A 13,797-nucleotide genomic window follows, 5' to 3' on the forward strand; every position below is an offset into this window, starting at 1 on the left:
GTTTTGAAGATCAGGCTGATGTGCATGCGCACGTCAGTACTCAGCATGTGCTGATCAGTACTCAGCTGAATACCCAAGAGTGACCCTCGCTGGTGTCAACCATCTCTCTGTACAGCTCTCTCCTCTCTGGTACTCTGTCCTGCAAACCTTAGTGGCTTTAGTCTCCATGGACATACCACTTGGCTTCCATGGTGCCTCCCACCCTGTGCCGTGGTCAGGGACTCTCTCAAAGCAGGAGGCCAGGATGTTCGGAGGGCTTACCTGGCTTGTTTCCCACCTCCCAGGCATCACTCTCCTTTGTTACCTGATGAGCAGTGTCTTAAAAACTTATTTCATATGCTTTGGCCATTTTTTTGTTTTTTTCAGGCAGGAAAGTAAATCTAGCCATCTTTGCCAGAGGCAGAAATCCCTCGCACTAAGTTCTTTTTACTAATTCCATTCATCAGCTTCATTTCCCGCAATCCAGTCCATGCCAAACAACCTTCTTTAAAAGCTTCAGGTGTCCCTCGTACCCTCTTCTGGGATGTTTTCCACCCTCATTTCCACATGCTGAATTAGGAGGCTTTCCTCTTCCCACCGTGCAGCACCTCCTGAAGGCTGGGGCTGTGTTTTGGTCTCGCGAGCACTCTCAGCACCTAGCAGAGAGCCTGGCCATTGTGAGCATCCAACCTCTGTGCAGAGAATAAATCAGCCCTCGAAATACAACAGCTTGGGTCCTTTTGTGGTTTGGGGTATAAGAAGGCATTTTCCATAGAGACAATGTGAAAATGCAGCAGGACGAGCCAGGTGGCCTAATGCTAAGATAAAGGTCCTCCCTGACTCCTCTTCTTCCCAAGATCTTCTTTGCATGAGCTGATGGGCAGGGGGAATGTTATTTTGTCCAAGTTTGGAAAGGAGAAAAAAAGAGAGCTGGGGGCTGGAGTCCAGGAAGCAGTGGCACTGCACCAGCCCCCATCCTGGCCTCAGGTGGACGGAAGAGTCAGGAGGACCAGAAGCAAAAGGGCCCGTGCAGCGAAACGCGTGCTGGGACTCTTGGCCACACGCAGTGCTGATGGAGGGCCAGGCCACCAACGGTAGCTTAGAGGTAAGCCCATTCGTTCTCCCCGCCCCCTTGGTGAGGCCAGTTCCAGAGGACACAAGGGACATGCCCTGAGGTCCTGCAGGAGCAGGTGAGGACCCAGAGCCCAGTCAATATGGGCGTTTGTATTTCTGTGAACCATCAGTGGTCAGAGGGTGGCAGAGATGGAACAATGGTTGGATCCCCGGGCCCATCCCCCAAATCCTATGTCCTCTATTATGTGGCTGACCATGGCCTCCTTCAGTGGGGGTGTGCCCCCCTTTAGGTCAGGGTGGCAGCACTCACAGAGCAGGAGGGTGTGGGGAGGGGCCCCTGTTGAAGCCAGGCTGGGCCAGTGGGCCAGGAGCAATCCAGGGAGCTGTGGCAGGTGCTTCTAGAGCCTGCAGGGCCCAGTGGGGCAGGAAGGAAAATGCTGCCTCATCTGAGTCTGTGGACAAGGTGAGTTTTCTAACCACCTTTAAGCAAACTGCTTTATCCACATCAGCCTCCTGAAGCCAGGGGATGAGTGAGAAGGCAAGGGGAGAAGGCATGGGGTTCCATCCTGAGCTGGGTTCTTGAGGGTGTTGTGAGGCTGATTTGTTACAAACATGCAGCCTGTTTCCTCCCCACCCTTGTCCCCCAGATCTTAATGCCAGTGAGACCTTTCCCTTCTCGGGAGTGACTCCGGCGCCAGGAACACTCCTGACCCCGACGGCACAAGCAGCACCAGGCTGGGGAGATGATCTCCATTACCTGGATGCTCTCCTCGGCCTCCGGGGAGACGGCTTCCTGTGGCTCCTTGACTATTTGCTGGCATTCCTGGCTGCTGCTCCTGAGCTCGGTGTCTTTCAGAGAAAAAGGGACAAGAGGACAGAAAAGAGATGGTAAATATCTGCAGAGCACAGGAAATTGGAGGCAGCGTGGTCATATGTTTCTAAACTGCAGCATATCTGAAGGATTATATTGCTGAGGGCAGTGCCGCGAGGTGGGGAGAACAGGGGCTTCGCAGCCCACTCGGATTCTGACCTCTCCGTGCCTCCATCCGCACAGGATGGGGATCCAGTGATACCTGGCCCGAGGGAGCTGTGGACGTTAACCGAGGCCAGGATGGGGCTGGGCTGGGCTGCCCCCCAGGAGGCCCTCGAACCTGCCAGAGACCAAGCTCCGTGATCCTTTCACGGGAGCCCCTTTGAAGTTTGTAAACAACTGATTATCAACCTCCTGGATGGCAGGCTTTGAAATGATTTTAAGGCAGAGTATGGAAAAGACCACAATCGGCTATGTCAGTGCTCTCAGAACACAGAGATTAGCACAAGGGCTGCTTTCCCCGTGCTGGGAAATACTGTGAACAGGCATCTGACAGAGGCCACGATGTTCACTTTTCTACTTTCTAAGCAAGACCTGGAGCTGACTATACATTATTGTTTTAATATGTTCTGGAAAGTCAATAATCGGGGTAGTGTTCATATATTTACCGTTCACCAAAAACTAGAGTAGAAAAAACTTTTTTCCCAGTTTGTCTGAAAAGTTCTTTTGCCCCTCCTTTTCTTCCTTCTCCTTCTACTCTCTTTTCTTTTCCTTGTTGCTGTCTGTCTTTCTCCCCACCACCACCCCACCTTCTCTTCCACTGTCTCACTCTCTCCCTCCCACCCTCCCCCCGCTCTCTCGCCACCCCCGGCCCCTCCTTTCTTGTTCACTCTGTGTCTGCTCCACTGGGGGACTCTTAGCCCTGACATCTATCTGCTTGCAGCCCTTCGGCCTTAGCTCAGAGCAGCCCTAGGATGCTCTTGCCCAGGGGCTGCCCCTCCTCAGAATTGTCCGCACATACACAGGAGGGACCCAGGACCTGCTGGAGGCCCCAGATACTGGGCTGCCAGCGTGGCCTGCTGCCCCGTCTTCTTGTTTCTAAGCATCACAGCAGACGCGGTGGCACCAGAGGCAGCCTATCCTCTCCGCATCCTCCTCTCCCACTGCATTCGTTCCTGCAGCAACAGCCAGTGCAATGGCCCCTGCAGACGCCTCTCAACCCCAAATCCCCACTTACTCATGCCTTATACCTGCTTCTGGCAAAGATGCAGGCAAATGAAGTAGAATGAAATCCTAAGAGAAGAATCAGATGCCCAGGGAGGTGTAAAGGGCAGAGATGAAGAGGCATATAACGCTGAAGGTACAATGAGAGAATAGCACCCCAGCAGAGCAAGTAGCTCTTCTGGGTGGAGAGCAAATGACATGAGAGGGGACAAAGCACTCAGAATCGCTCTTCTGAAGGAAGACGCTTTGGGGAGAATGAAACCTAGCGAGTCTCTAGCACCTGGATACGTCCTGCTCCCTGCTTCCAGATCGTTTGTACAGTGTTTCCAGTGTTCTCACAACAGCAAGAGTAGAGTGCTTTTCAGGTTAATTCAGCTTGTTATTGAGATACAACATGTATACGGCACAGTGCATGAATCTCTACGTCTATGTACCGCACGTTAACAACCCCTTAAATGAATATTGAAGCTTTTCCAGGGCCCAGAAGTTTCCCTCACCTGCTGTCCAGACAACACACCTCTTAAAGGTAGCTGCTGTCCTGACTTCTACCATCACTGATTCATTTTGCTCAGCAGCAAAGTTTTGAATCAAAAACAAACAGAAAAAGTTATCAATAACTCCCTATTAAGTTGCACTTTAGTTTTTTAAAATAATCTTTTCTTAAGTTTTAAATTTGAAGAACTACCAAAAACACTGTCGAGTTTAAAAGAAAACTAGACTTTCCCTGTGCATTTATTTATTTTATTGATGTATAGTTGATTTGTAATGTTGTGTTAGTTTCAGGTGTACAGCAAAGTGATTCAGTTTTATGTATATATGTATATGTATATGTGTGTGTGTATATATATATTCTTTTTCAGATTCTTTTCCATTATAGGTTATTACAAAATACTGAGTATAACTTCCAGGGCTATACAGTAGGTCCTTGTTGTTTATGTATTTAATATACTTTATGATTAGGACAAAATTACTAAAAAGCCAGAAATTTCAGAGACTGAATTAGATTTGCAGTGAACAGTTCATCCTGGAGCCCTCACCGTCTGACAGGCTAATGTTCACAAGACAATTACCAATGACAACGACTAATTGTCTGGGCTAAAGTGTCGTGGGCGTTGCCATTTATTAAGAAGCAGCTGCCCTGCTCATCCCCAGAGGTGGCTGCATTTCAAAACTGGGCAAGGTGATGCCACGTCCCTCCTTCCTGTGTCTCTGGGGTTTTGTGGGGTTTAATTAATTAATTAATGTTCTTAATGTGCCCTGAGGTCCTCAGATGTGAGGTGCTGTCCCAGCAAAAAGTCAAGGCAGCGGTATTATATAACACACAGCTAGAAACACGACTGAGGTTGCAAATTTAACTGTTATTTTATTGCTTACACCACCTAAGTAGCTTGGTAGTCACGAACTAGGGCTTTATTCTAGTGGGAGCGAAGGCATCGTTTACTAGCACTTTCTCTCTCAGTCAGACTGCTACCCTGAGGCGGGGTTACCATGAAGCAAATAAAGCTGGAGGTCCAGGTCCCTCCCAAGGCACAGCACCCACTATTGCATTCTTAATTTTGTATTATTTTTCTTAAAGAGAGCTCCCAAATTGTAAAGACCCAAGCCCTGTGTCTGCCTTGCTCTTTAACAGAAATAATACAGAGGGAAAGCTAAATAATACATCGTGAAGGCTTTAGGAAAAAGTAACAGTGTACAATCTGGTGGGTTTTGACATTTTTTAAAAATAGTGATCAAAAATCCTAACAAGATTTTTTTGTGAAATGAAACAAAATGATTCTAAAAGAGCAAATATGGAAGAACAGTTAGTCAACAAAATTTTAAGAAATAACAACAAAGAGCAGGCCAAATTTTCTAATGAATATTAAGACATATTATATTATTGATACTATGTATAAAATAGACAACTGATGGGAACATACTGTATAGCACAGGGAACTCTACCTAATGCACTGTGGTAACCTAAATGAGAGGGAAGTCCAAAAGGGAGGGGATAGCTGTATGTGTATGGCTGATTCATTTTGTTGTGTAGTGGAGGCTAACACAACATTGTAAAGCAACCAGACTCCAATAAAAATTAATTAAAAAAATAACTATTTAACCACAAAATCCCAAAATAAAAATGGAGATACTTTTCTAAAAAAAAAAAAAAAGACATATTATAAAGCCATAGTTATTAAAACAGAGGGTTATTGGGAGTAGGAACAGAACAGAATGGAATCCAGAAAAGAGCCAGATAATTATGAAATGTTCATATATGTTAAAGGTAGCATTGGTGCGGGAAGAATGGAAGAATAAACTGTACAATAAATAGTGCTAACCATAAGGAAAAAAATTAATTTGGGCCCCTATTTCATACAATACACAAAGATCATTTGCAGATATATTAACAGCTTAAAGTTTTTTTAATACTTTTAAATTACGAGAAGAAAATATAGGAGAACATCTCTATTATCCTGGGGGTGGAGAAACCCTTCCTTAAAAATGTAGAAGGCAGAAGTCATAAAAAAAATATTGACATGCTAGACCCCATCAGAATTTTAAAGTTCTGTCTGTCAAAAGAACCCCCTATTTTTTAAATAAGTAGATACATGGAGAAAATATTTGCAACACACATGATAGACCAACAATTGAATTCTAGGGAAAGAGGAAAAAAAACACAATAGGCAAAGGAAATGAATGGACAGGAAATGCAAATGACCAATAAACACATAAAAAGTGTCCAACCTCAGTAATAGAGAAATGAAGTTAAAAAAATATCTCCTTTCATAGCTATCATACTAGCAAAAGTTAAAAATGCTGACAACACTAAATACTGGAAAACTAGGAGAGGCTCTGGAGGAAGGCCACTGCTATGGCCATGTTTGGTGGCAATGTATTTCCAGGCCCAACAAGAACGATTCTGGGAATATAGCCTGTGGAAACTCTTGCAAGGGGCCCAGGGATACGTGTGCAAGGATATTTTTTGCAGCACAGTTTGCAATAACAAAACAGTGGAAACAACTTAAATTTCCATCTAAGGACAAATGTGGCCCATTCCATACAGTGGAATCCTACCCAGAAGATAAAAGGAGGGTCGCAGACCTAAGCTTATCAATGTTATTAGATCTCAAACAGCTGAGTGAAGAAGCAAATTTCAGAACGTCCCATACCCAAAAGGTGCCATTTATGTAAAAAATACTGCCACAGGCTTCCTTGGTGGCATAGTGGTTGAGAATCCACCTGCCAATGCAGGGGACACGGGTTCGAGCCCTGGTCCGGGAAGATCCCACATGCCGCAGAGCAACTAAGCCTGTGCACCACAACTACTAAGCCTGTGCTCTAGAGCCTGCGAGCCACAACTACTGAGCCCACGTGCTGCAACTACTGAAAGCCCACACGCCTAGAGCCCGTGCTCCTCAACAAGAGAAGCCACTGCAATGAGAAGCCCACGCATCACATGGAAGAGTAGCCCCTGCTTGCTGCAAATAGAGAACGCACGTGCGCAGCAACGAAGACCCAATGCAGCCAAAATAAATAAATAAATAAAATTAATTTTAAAAAAACAAAAAAACCCCAAAAAACAAAAACACTGCCACAAGATGGTAGTGTTTTTTCTATGAATACGTGCATAAAAAGAGGTATGGATGGATGCATACTAACAACAATGGCCACTTCTGGGGATGAGAGGGAGAACCAGGCTTGGCCACTGACCAAAGGGAATTCAACTTTAACTGCATTATACTAACTTTTTAAAGGAGGACAGTTTCATGTATTATTAACACAATTAAGATTCCCCCCAAAATGTCTAATTATAAAAGTAAATTTCCATCTTCAGAATATTACAAAATGGTCATTTTGTTTAGTATTTTAATATTACGATTTCAGAAAAGACTGACAAATGAATTTAAGCCACTCAGCTCTAAGAAGAGGAAAGATTAGAGGTTCGAGTTAAATCATTCATTCGACTGAAGTTCAGTGGCGAATGAGGAGTTGAGGGCACTCTAGAGGTACCGCGAAGTACATAATGAATCAGATGTAGTCCTTACTCTAAGAGGCTCACAAGTAATTAGGGTGTGAGTGCACCCCCCCAACCCCCCCCAACACACACCTCTAATGATCTTGCAGTGTGAAAGTTGCTAAAGCAGAGGTATGAACAAAGCACAGTGCGTGTTCACTTATTTATTCATACTTTCATTTAAAAATCTATATTTTACACCTACCATCTGGTAGACATTAACACACTAGACGTTGAAGATTCAGCAACGAACAAGACTAACTTGCACTCCCAAAGCAAGTCAGTAAGAGAAGGAGGAAATATTAAGCCCTGCTAGATGCAGAAAATAAGAGCACGGGAGCTGCTTCAAGGTTGAGTGGTCAGAGACGTCCCTCTGGACATTTAAGCTGAGATCTGAAGGATAAGAAGTAGCCTCGAGACAGTAAGAAGATGGAAACAGTGAGCAGACAGTGCTATCAAGCATTTCTGCTGAAGAGTGGAGATGTCCTTATTTCCTGACCTGCTTCCTTCCTTGGTTTGCCTCTGACCCTTTGGTCTTCTTTGTAACTGTGCTAGTTTCCTGTGGCCACTGTAACAAATTACCACTCAGTTGGTGGCTTAAAACAACAGAAATGTATACTCCCACAGTTCTAGAAGCCAGAAGTCCAAAATCAGTACAGTATCCCTGGGCAGAAGCCAAGGTGTTGGCAGGGCCAGGCTCCCTCTGTCTTGGATAATTTCATCTCAAGATCCTTCATCACACTTACAAAGACCTTTTACCAAAACTAAGGTAACATTTGCACGTTCCAGGGATTGGGATGTGAACATCTTTCGGGAAGTCATGTTTCAGTCTAACCTCGGGAGCACCTCGGCGCTGTGTATCCACCCAAGTGCTTCCTAGGAAGGTAAACTCAACTTGTCCAAATCCGAAGTCACAGCACCTCCATCAAATGATTCATTCACTCTTCTTATTCCCATCTTGCAAAACGGTTCCACCATCCACCTAGTTTCTGAAGTCACCCTTGAGGTTTCCCTCTTTCACAGTCTTCCTTCCCCATATGCAGTAAAACATCAAGTTCCATTAAGTCTCCAAAATATCTCCCAGGTTCATCCACAATCACGCTTCTGGTTCAGCCCCTCATCTCTTTCCAGCACAGTCCAGTGGCCCTTGGAAAGTCTTCCCAGAAACTAGAAGTTGATGGTGTATCCATTTCTAGTTAAAGACTCCTGATGGTTGCTCATCAGTTATGTTGTGATTAAATAGAATCTAGACTCTTTTGTGAGGGCTCATAAGACCTCAGCTGCCTCTCCTCCATCTCCTGTCCTGCTTCCTATTTCCTGCCACCCCCTCACTTCCCGCTTCAGCAACACTGAGCTGGTGCTTTCCCCTCATACACCCTGGTCTCTAACACCTCCTTATTTTGCACATGCACATTGTGTTCCCTCTGCCAGGAAAATCTTTATGAAAGCTCCAATTTGTTTTTGAAGTTTTGACTCAAAAGCTTTCTTTTCTATGAAGTCTATGTTAATGTTCCCAAGATGACTTAGGTATAACTCTGCTGTGGTCCCACCACAATTTTCTACCCTTCAAAACAAATCTCTGATTATAAATTCGTTTGTCTTGCATGTTTATCCTGCCACTAGACCGTGCAAGGCTCACCAGGTACTAGACCAGGCTCCCAAAGGCTAGTATATGGGATGTATTAGCTGAATGAACAGCAAGAGGTTGATGATGAAGTCTACAATGATACAAAGGAAAACACTCGCAGGCCGCATGAAAGCAGGACAATGAGCTTTTCCATATTGTTCAAGAAAACAGTGACTCCCTCCTGGACTGCAGTGCAGACTCCAAGCCATAGAGTACAGTGAACTTGAGCTCAGTGCACTGGTAATTCCCAGACCACTGTCTTGACATGAGACTGTAGGTTTTAGCCTCCAACAGGCTAAACTGGAGTTTGTGTCTCCTGAGGACGGGAGAAAGAATGCCATGACAAAAATCACCAGTGTTATTCTTTTTTTGTGAACATGGGTTGTAATCATGATGCTGATTTTTCAGCCTCGCTCTGTTTAGGCCCTTTGTCATATGGTGGCCTCCACTCCAATTCTGGGCTCAGCCTGGGACCTGCTTCGGATAACTGACATGTATTAGCTCAAAGCCTAGACCTCAAGAAGCCTTGTGTATTTCCACTTGGTCTCTTGCAGCTCTGTCGTCACCATGAGAACATGCCCCATCCAGCCTGCTACAGGACGAGAGGCACATGGGGCAGAGCCAAGGCCAGCCTAGATCTGCCAAGAGGCAACCGACCCCAAGACACGTGAGAAGACCCAGCCAAGATCAGCAGAGCTGCCTAGCTGACCCCAGCTGCATGAGCAAAATACACTTATTGTGGGATGCCACTGTGGTTTTGCAGTTGTTTGTTAGCAACATTATTGTGGCAATGGACTACTGATGCAGTCACAAAATATAACAGCGAGAATCAAGTAAATACTGAAGCTGGTTCTTTGAAAAATACCAATTAAATTGACACTGGTGAGACTAAGGGAAAAAAGACACAAATACAAAATACCAGGAATAAAACACAGAAACATAGGGGACGTCTATAAAGTAAGACGGTAGATATAAACCCATAAGAACATTAAATGTAAATGAACAAAATACTATAATTAGAAGACAACAGTTGTCACACTAGATAAAAATAACAACCAAACTTATGCTGTTTATAAGAGATACATCTAACATGTAAGGAAATAGGAAGGATGAAAATAAAAGAGTGGATAGAGATATAACATGCAAATATGAATCATAGAAAGCAGGTGTGCCATATTAAAATCAGAAAAAGTAGGCTTTGGGGCAAAAAATGTCACTAGAGATAAAGAAGGACACTTCATAACTGATTTATTTTAAGTTCAGGGAAGACATAATGACTTAAAAATTATGCACCTAATAACAGACTCAAAATACATAACTAAAAATTATAGACTATGAATAGAAATTGGTACATCCACAATCAAAGCAGGAGACTTTAACAGACCTCTCATGAATTGTTCAAACAATTGATGAAGTCAAAAGGATAAAATATTTGACATTATTATCAAACGTGACTGATTCATATAGAACCCTGCACCTAACAACTAGAGGATATACACTTTTTTCATGGACTCCAGGAACATTTACCAAGATTGACCATATGCTCAACAAAATTTAAAGGGTCAAAATCACACAGAGTAGGTTCTCTGACTTTAGTGCAATTAAGCTAAAAGCTAGTGATAAAAAGATAACGAGACTATCCAACTGGACAGAAAAAACGTGGTATGTACAAACAATGGAATATTAATCTGCCTTAAAGAGAAGGAACTCCTGCAACATGTGATGATATGGATAAACCTTGAACATATTATGCTAGGTGAAATAAGTCAGTCACAGGAGGGCAAATACTACATGATTTCACTTATATGTGGTATCTAAAAGTCAAACTCATAGAAGCAGAGAGTAAAATGGTAGTTGCCAGGGGTTGGGGGGAGGGGGAAATGAGGAGATGCTATTCAAAAGTGTAAAGTTTCAGTAACGCAAGATGAATAAGTTCTAGATCTGCTGAAAACACTGTGACTGTAGTTAACAAAACTCCAATGTACACTTAAAAATTTAAGAAAGTAATGCTCATGTTAGGTGTTCTTACCATAATAAAAATTTTTTTTAAGAAGATAAATAGGATATCCCCATATGTTTGGGAGTAAATATTCTTTTAAATAACTTATGAGCCAAAGAATAAATAAAATGAAATTTCAAAAATATTGATAATGAGTACATTATAAAACAAAACTTGTAAGGTGCAGCTAAATCCAAGCATAGAGGAATACTTATAGTTTAAACACTCATTTTAGAAAAGAAGAACAACTGAAAATCAATGAGGGGACTTCCCTGGTGGCGCAGTGGTTAAGAATCCACCTGTGAATGCAGGGAACACGGGTTCGAGCCCTGGTCCGGGAAGATCCCACACGCCGCGGAGCAACTAAGCCCATGTGCCACAACTACTGAGTCTGCGCTCTAGAGCCTCCGAGCCACAACTACTGAGACCACGCACCACAACTACTGAAGCCCGCACGCCTAGAGCCCACGCTCTGCAACAAGCCACCACAAGGAGAAGCCAGTGCACTGCAACGAAGAGTAGCCCCTGCTCTCCGCAACTAGAGAAAGCCTGCACGCAGCAACAAAAACCCAACTCAGCCAAAAATAAATAAATAAAATAAATAAATTAGAAAAAAAAAAAAAAAAAAGGAGTGAAGAATCCCAAAAATCAACCCACAAATACAATATGGGCAATTGATTTACGCAAAGGTGGCACTACAATGAGGGAAATGATGACCTTTTCAGTAAATGGTGCTTGGTCAATTGGATATCTATACTTTTTAAATGAAACAATTCCTCTGCCACAGCACACATGAAAATCAATTCCATGTGGATGGTAGATCTAAATGTGAAAGGCACACCAACATGAAGTGGGGAATTGAGCAAAGTTGTCTAGGACCCGTTCTTCATTACCACACCCCAAGACTGTCTACACTCGAGTTATGCTAAATTAAGTAATAAACATTTAGCAAACTTCTAAATCATTTCTAAAGAAGATAAAACATTAAAACATTCATTACTAAGTTTAAGTTTATATACTTTTGGCTTCTATTTTTTTTTTTTTTTTTTTACAGAGGGGTTAAAGATATTTGGATCTGTTAATGAAGCTATTTGGATATGCCATGTCAAAAAATTGTGCTGTAAAGAAGCATATACCTCTAAAAATTATGAAATTCATGAAATTTGCTAGTCTGCTAGGAAATGTTAGTATATGATAGACAATCCACAATTGTCTACTTCCTCATTTTCTCTATAAAATGAAGGCTATAATGGTTAAAAATTATAATCAACATATATAATTGAAATTACTAGAAATATTAAGGATAAAGGGAAGCAATTTAGTATGAAAAATACGCAAAGAACATAGAATGTGTTTTTGTTAAGGTAAAAAAGAAAGAAATTGACTCGTTTCAGAATAAGAAATGGAAGGAATAGGACAAAACCTGAATGATACAGAAAGTTGTAGATGGTTGATGGAATGAAATTTTATGTTAAGTGGTTGGTCAAAGCTGGTAAAGGTTGGACAGATTTACTTATAAGGTTTCTTTTTTTAATGAGCTTTAGTATCAATAACACTTGAATGCAAAACTAGAATTTGGCTTTTCCTCTATTAAAACAACAAAGTTTTCTTGGGTTATTGGTCTATCTTAATGAGACATAGCAAAGGTTTTTATTTACCTTTTAAGTAATCTGCCTAGGAAACAAAGACTCTATGTCTTATTAGAATAATTTCCTGTGCTTTATGTGGACCTTTATTATGTCCTTGACTAAGAGAACTAAGTCTTCTTGCTTTTAAAAGAGCTAAAGTTTGTTTGTTTTTACAACCATGTCACCTCCTATAGTTACTTTTAGATTCTTTAGTGTTATTTTGATTAAATAGGTAACTAGGTATTTTTTCATAGTGACTTGTGGTCCTATAAAATCAGGTGTTCAAACCTTTAAAGGTGTTTGACAACCTTTGGTATTTTGTCTTCCCAAAATCAAATCCTAAATAAAAGCTTGATCTTGAATTGATTTTCCAGAGAGCCCCCTTAGAAAATCTCAAAGGATCTGTTCTTTTACCTTGTAAAAGAAAGATATCAGAAATTAATAGACGTGTGATGACCTAAATGTAAGGCCAGACACTATCAACCTCTTAGAGGAAAACATAGGCGGAACACTCTATGACACAAATCACAGCAAGATCCTTTTTGACCCACCTCCTAGAGAAATGGAACTAAAAACAAAAATAAACAAATGGGACCTAATGAAACTTAAAAGCTTTTGCACAGCAAAGGAAACCATAAACAAGATGAAAAGACAACCCTCAGAATGGGAGAAAATATTTGCAAATGAAGCAACTGACAAAGGATTAATCTCCAAAATTTACAAGCAGCTCATGCAGCTCAACATCAAAAAACAAACAACCCAATCCAAAAATGGGCAGAAGACCTAAATAGACATTTCTCCAAAGAAGATATACAGATTGCCAACAAACACATGAAAGAATGCTCAACATCATTAATCGTTAGAGAAATGCAATCAAAACTACAATGAGATATCATCTCACACCGGTCAGAATGGCCATCATCAAAAAATCTACAAACAATAAATGCTGGACAGGGTGTGGAGAAAAGGGAACCCTCTTGCACTGTTGGTGGGAATGTAAATTGATACAGCTACTATGGAGAACAGTGGAGGTTTTAAGAAACTAAAAATAGAACTACCATACCACCCAGCAATCCCACTACTGGGCATACACCCTGAGAAAACCATAATTCAAAAAGAGTCATGTTCCAAAATGTTCATTGCAGCTCTATTTACAAGAGCCAGGACATGGAAGCAACCTAAGTGTCCATCAACAGATGAATGGATAAAGAAGATGTGCCACATATATACAATGGAATATTACTCAGCCATAAAAAGAAATGAAATTGAGCTATTTGTAGTGAGGTGGATGGACCTAGAGATGGTCATACAGAGTGAAGTAAGTCAGAAAGAGAAAAACAAATACCGTATGCTAACACATATACATGGAATCTAAAAAAAAATAAAAAATGGTCGTGAAGAACCTAGGGGCAAGATGGGAATAAAGACACAGACCTACTAGAGAATGGACTTGAGGATACG

At 42.0% G+C, this 13,797-nt stretch overlaps 1 protein-coding gene across 2 annotated transcripts in view; it reads right to left on the reverse strand.

The window, feature by feature from the left end:
• Positions 1–13,797, reverse strand: part of CFAP61 (cilia and flagella associated protein 61) — a 258,593-nt gene that overhangs the window by 192,222 nt on the left and 52,574 nt on the right. For both annotated transcript variants that reach the window (XM_082359538.1, XM_082359537.1), the window contains exon 9: positions 1,811–1,902. In XM_082359538.1, coding sequence (XP_082215664.1) covers positions 1,811–1,902 — 92 coding nt within the window. The remainder of the gene's footprint in view (positions 1–1,810; positions 1,903–13,797) is intronic.

Source organism: Balaenoptera borealis (genome assembly GCF_965194805.1).
Source record: "Balaenoptera borealis genome assembly, chromosome: 16".
NCBI lineage: Eukaryota > Metazoa > Chordata > Mammalia > Artiodactyla > Balaenopteridae > Balaenoptera > Balaenoptera borealis.